The sequence below is a fragment of the Gracilinanus agilis genome, chromosome 1, assembly GCF_016433145.1.
Source record: "Gracilinanus agilis isolate LMUSP501 chromosome 1, AgileGrace, whole genome shotgun sequence".
Classification (NCBI taxonomy): Eukaryota; Metazoa; Chordata; class Mammalia; order Didelphimorphia; family Didelphidae; genus Gracilinanus; species Gracilinanus agilis.
In genome coordinates, this window is record NC_058130.1 from 21420191 (window position 1) to 21426190 (window position 6000).

Here is a 6000-nt window from a genome sequence, read left to right on the forward strand (position 1 = left end):
TTTTTTAAAAACAAGCAAACACACCTCATTTTATGCATTCAATCGCTTGCTGTCCTTCAGGCTCTTGGGAGACCTCAAGCAGGTGGCCATTACTCAAACCACATTTAAAATTCCTGCCTGGCTTTCCCCAAAATTAGACAATCATTTAGGATGAGCCTACCATGTGCCTGGCATGGTGCCAGGCACTAGAGACACAAAGAGAAAGGCACTCGTCAAGCACCTACCATGGTGCCAACAGTCCCTTTGGAAAAACAGTGACTAAGCCTAGGAAGGGCCAGTGATGGAGGCATCGGAACTGAGGCTGCCAAGCGACGGAGGAGAGAAGGGAGAGGACCCAAGGAGGTCCGGAGGTAGGGAGGGGAGAAATGTAAGACGAGGAGCAGCAGAGGCGGCCCCCTGGGCTGAGCTGAAGACTGTCTGGGCCACACGGCGTCATGACACCAGGCTGTTCAGACATGGCGCCACTCAGCTGAGCTCCGCATCCCTCAGAAGGGTCACCTACTTTGGAAACGAGCCTAAAAGGGAGGGAGGCTGATGCGACTGACTATCCCCCCCAAGACTGTGCATTTCAGCACCCAGGCCAGTGCCCGGCATTCAGGGGGGGCCTAAGGAAGGCTAGTCAGAGGAATGCGTTTCCTTCCAGCCCCGGATGGATGGTGGCATCTCCCTGATGCTGAAATCCGTCTGCTCAGAATCAGTGTTGAAGGAGGCAGATTAGAGGCTCGTCGGCCTTCAGCCTCTCGATTTCTTTACCTGGGAGAAACGGCTCAGCATGTTTTCCCTGGGAATCCGCACGTGATCCAGCTTGAGGAAGCCATTGTCTGTTTGCTCAAAGTTCATTTTGGGCCCGATATCCCCTACGGTTATTCCTAAAAAAGAGCAAGAGGCAACAGAGCCCATGGATGGCCCTTGGCATGAAGGCTTCTGCCCATGTCCCCCTGTCCCCACTCATGAAAAAAGCCTCCACAGTGGCTCTCACCCCCCAGGGCAGGAAGAGGAGGTGGTGGAGTCTTTCCATGGGGTGACTGGCCAGTCTGGACAGCCTCAAAAACAGACAGGGCGAGGGATGACTAGGTGGCTCAATGGATAGCGAGCCAGGCCTCAAGTCGGGAGGACCTGGGTTCTAATCTAACCTTAGACACTTTCTAGCAGTGTGACCCTGGGCAAGTCACTTAACCCCATTTACCTAGCTCTTGCCCTTCTGTCTTAGAGTTGTTATTAAGACAGAAGGTAAAAGTTAAAAAAAGGATGGAACAGCAGCTCACGGGGCATTACCTGGCAGAGGGGAGTGGTCTTGAAGGCTCCGGATGGGCACGAGGAAGCCATGCATACCATGGCATGTTCCTGAGCAGTACAGCTGGGCCAGTACCAGAGCATGCGTCGCTGTTCTACCCACTGTAGGATGGAGGAAAAGTGAATCCCAGAGTTCCCACTTTGGGTCTGGGATGGTTAACATTCAGGATTAGGGCTGGGGAAGAAGCCTGGACATGTGTGTGGTCAGTCTGCCAGAAGCTAGGAGGAGGCCCTGGACCCTGCCTCTCTGAGTCAGTGAATCCAAGAGGGTAATCAAGGATGGATGAAGCTGGAGTCTGAGGACCTGGGTTCAAATCTGGCCTCTGGAACTTAGTGCTGGTGAGACCTTGGCCAATGACAACAGCAACTGACACTCACACAGCCCGTCCTATGCCTCAGCTCCCTGGATCCTCCCAACTACCCTGTGAAGTAAGTTCTCCAGGTAGGATTATCCCCATCTTGCAGATAAGCTCACTGAGACTCGGACACATTAAATAACGTGCCCTGGGACGTACAACTAGTAAGCCTCTGAGGTGAGCCATGCAGCCAGACCTGAATGCCTTGTAAGTTCAGCACTCTATTTAGCCACTGTATCACACTGCTGACTCTGACTCTGGGCCTCAGTTTCCTCATCTGTAATACGGGGAGGTTGGACTACAGGGTCTTGGAAACTCAGTCAACTAGCATTAAGCACCTCCTATGCACCAGGCTTGTGCTAAGCCCTAGGGATACACAGAAAGTCCAGACAGTTCTGGGCCTCAAGGAGCTCAAGTCTGGGAGAAACCATGAGAACAGTGATGGGCAAATGAGAAACAGAAATAGCCCCGATCCAATCGTGTGCCCTCTCTGGGAGAGGGCAGGGCAGGGAAGGAGGGACTCAACTTGGATCGGATCGCTTGGAAAGTGGTTATCGCATGCCGTTGGGGAAATAAAATATTGGGGAAAAAGGAAAGAAAAGATCAGGGCAGCCTCAGAGGGAAGGCACAGCAGTTAGGAAAGAGGGCCTTTTTGCCAAAGGTGGGACCTAAAGGAAGCCAGGAGGCAGTGAGGAGGAGGGAGAGAGTTCTAGGCATGAGAGAAAGATGGTGAAAGTGCCTGGAGTAGGGAGATGGAGGGTCACTGGAGAAGAACAGCTGAGGGTCACAGCCATGGGATCAAAGGGTATGTGGAGAATTAGATATAAGACGATGGGAGAGGGGGCAGCTAGGTCAGTGGATAGATTCCAAAGATCCTGGGTTCAAATCCGGCCTCAGAAACTTCCTAGCTGTGTGACCCTGAGCAAGTCACTTAACCTCCCGTTGCCTAGCCCTTGTTGCTCTTCTGTCTTGGATCCAATATTTAGTATGAATTCTAAGATAGAAGGTAAGGGTCTTTTTTTTTAAAGCCTAGAAAGGTAAGAAAGTGAGTCTGAACTGGGACAGGATACAGCCAGAACTGAAATCTAGGAAGACCACTTTGACAGCAGAGTGGGAGAAAGACTGGACTGTGAAGAGGCTCGAGGCAGGCTGACCCACCTGCCAGAGCCCAGATGTGAGGTGATGGGGGCCAGCACCAGGGGGGTGTCAGTACCAGAGAAGAGAAGGGGTTCTATCTGAGAGTCCTGAAGATAGAATCAACAGGCCTTGGCAGCAGCTTGGATGTGGGGGTGAGAGGCAGTGAAGAGTCCAGGATGTCTCCTGGCTCAGGAGCCTGACAGGAGGATGGAGGCCTTCAAAGGTAAGAGGGAAGTGAAGGAAAAGGAGAGGCATTTTCGGTGAGTTTGGTTTAAGATGCCTTCAGGACATGCGGTTCCAGTTTAAGTGTTTAATAGGAAGCTAAGAAAGCCAAGCTGGAGGTTGGGGAGAGAGTTCAGGGATGGCCAGGGAGATCTGAGAGTCATTTGCGCAGATCCTCAAATCTGTGGGAGCTGATCAGGTCACCCAGGGAAGCTGTAGAGAGGTGGGAAGAAAGGTGCCTAGGACAGAGTCTTCTGAGGATCCTCACAGTTAGGAGTTGACCTGGATGAAGATCCAGCAAAGGAGACAGAGAAGTGGCCAGATAGTTGGGAAACCAGGAGAGCGCGGTGCCCGGAAAACCTAGCAAAAAGTCCCAAGGAGGAGAGAGTGACCCACAGCATCCAAGGCTGCAGAGAAGAAGGATGAGGACTGAGAAAAGGCCACTGGATTTGGAAACTAAGAGCATTGGTCGCTTTGGAGGGACCAGTTTCGGTGGAATGAGGTCAAAAGCCAGACTGCAAAGAATTCAGAGACGGATAAGAAGGGGCCTGGGGGCACCCAGCTATAACTGTTATCTTATAAAATGTGGCTATCTTTAAACCTCAAAATTCCCGTCTTCTTCTTGTCAAACATGTATCAGGAGTAAATTGCTACGACCATACTCGTTCTTTGACTTTCATCCAAAATAAGATGGGGAAGGACCGAAGGCTTTTAGTATGCATTGTAAAGTGCATCGAAGCTAGTTTCTACTACGAGGACCGGCTGCTCTGGACCGAGTATCCAGGTCTGTCTCTTCCCGTCCAGTCCATCCTCTCGAGAGCTGCCAGAATGACTTTCTTAAGGCTCAAGTCAGAACATGTCACTCCCCTACCCAGGAATCTGCAGCGGTCATTTATGGCTAGTAAGACAAAATATACAATTGAAATCTGGGTCTGAAGGTTCTTCCTAATGTGGCTTTGTATGATTTTTCCTCCCCAGATATTGCATATTATTCTCCTTTCGGGCATTCTTCTTGCTGTAGAGTGCAAAGGTTGTAACCCAAACTTGGGTTTTGGTTTCCCACCTCCATATATTTGCACAGTTGACTCACATACCTCCGCCCCTTAGAATATTTAGCCCCCTTCATGGGCTGGGTCAGGAACACTAAGACTATGGTGCTATGGAAAAAGCAGTCAGATACCTTGGGCTGGAATTCCAGCTCTCTTGCCTGAGTGACCTTATAAAGTCTCGTTACTTCTACCTGTACAAGAGAGCCCGTGCCATCTCTGTCCACTCTAAGAACTTGCCTCCTCAGTCATTCCTACTTTCTCTTATTTCTTTTTGAAGACCCTTACCTTTTATCTTAGAATCAATAATGTGTATTGGTTCCAAGGCGGAAGAGCAGCAGGAGCTAGGCAACAGGGGTTAAGTGACTTGTCCAGGGTCACTTAGCTAGGAACTATCTGAGACCAGATCTGAACCCAGGACCTTCTATCTCTAGGCCTGGCTCTCAATCACTGAGGCATGCAGCTGCCCCTCCACAGGAAACCTGCTTTAATCCTCCTCCATTCTGGTGCATTCCCTCTTATTTCACATTTATCCTGTTCACAGCTTGTTTGTAGGTACTTGCTTGATTGTCATCTCCCCTAGTAGCCTGGGAGCTCTTAGAGGGCAGGGAGTGTCTTTTGCCTAGGAGGAAGATAGACCTCAACCCCTTATACTTGAATGGATGTTAGTGACAGTGATAGGTTTAAGATAATCAATATTGTGACTCTAAAGTGATTGGTATAATTCCGTTATAATCTTAATCCCAGAGTAGAATTCATGATCTCCCCTAAGGATTCCTAACTAAAGCATAGAACTGCTTCTAAGGGGGCTTTTAACCCCTCCCTAAGCCAGACTTGCCTCCTTTCATGAGATTCTGACCATCTGAGTTTCACGTCCTGATGTGGCGTAAGTGCGCACACGCTTTCCTATTTGGAAATAACCATCCTCTCCCCAGAACAGATGAGCCCTGAGGTAATGGCCCTCAGTATTTCTTAATAAGGGTATTGTTTTGTAATTTGACCTTTAGACTAATGTGGGTTTTCCTAAATGAACTAATCAATCAGCTTTGCAGTTGGGTAACCGTTTCTAAAAAAGATCTACATGATGCTGCGTCTTATGATTATGTCATAATTCTTGTTTGGAAATATTCGTCTTGTTACTGTCCCAGTTATAAAGCAGGTCTCTGCTGCCTGGCTTTGTCTCTCGCTGGGGTCCAACTCTGTACCGTGTGCGAGATTCCGGGTTTATCTGGGAGACTCGGCCCTCTTCCGATAAACTCTAAAATTCGACCGTGACTTGGAGAAATTTGGCTTTTTGACTTTGTTTACCTAAATTGTCTCTATTAGGGTGGTGGGATAAAAATGTCCATGGCAGTCTCTTTTTCTATCCTAGTGCTTAGTACAGGGCATGGCACATACCAGGTGCTTAAATGAATGGTTTATTCACTGACTCTTTTGGCCTCAGTTTCCTCATCTGTAAAATGAGAATTTGTTCATTCATCTAACATGTAGTAAATGCCCCAGGCACTGTGGAAGAGCCTGGGATCCAAAGACAAAAACCAAATGGCCCCTGCCCTCAAGGAGCTTACATTTTAGGGGAGGCAAACCACATCTATTAGTTTAACAAATGAACAAGGTCACTACAAAGTAATTTCTGGGGGAAAGGTAACTAGCACTGAGTCACAGAGGGGGAGATCCAGAAATCCTGGCCATGGGAATGAGTTGAACGTTGAGGGAAGCTTGGCTTTCCCTGTGGTGGAGCTGAGGGAGTGCATTTCTGGTGCACCATTTTGCTGAAATCCTAGTGATGTCCAATGAGAAAGGCAGACTGGGGAGTCATATTGAGGAAGAGGAGGAGGGGAAAGAGAAGGGGGAGGAGAAGGAAGAGGAGGAGGAGGAGGAGGAGGAGGAGGAGGTGAAGGAGGAGGAGGAGGAGGTGAAGGAGGAGGAGGAGGAGGAGGAGGAGG

At 49.3% G+C, this 6000-nt stretch overlaps 1 protein-coding gene across 1 annotated transcript in view; it reads right to left on the bottom strand.

Moving 5' to 3' along the window:
- The window catches only part of ACOX2 (acyl-CoA oxidase 2), a 40499-nt gene that overhangs the window by 22044 nt on the left and 12455 nt on the right, over positions 1 to 6000 (bottom strand). The window contains exons 2-3 of the mRNA XM_044675666.1: positions 1276 to 1395; positions 754 to 869 (exon numbers count right to left, since the gene is read on the bottom strand). Of these exons, the coding sequence (XP_044531601.1) occupies positions 754 to 869; positions 1276 to 1395 (236 nt within the window). The remainder of the gene's footprint in view (positions 1 to 753; positions 870 to 1275; positions 1396 to 6000) is intronic.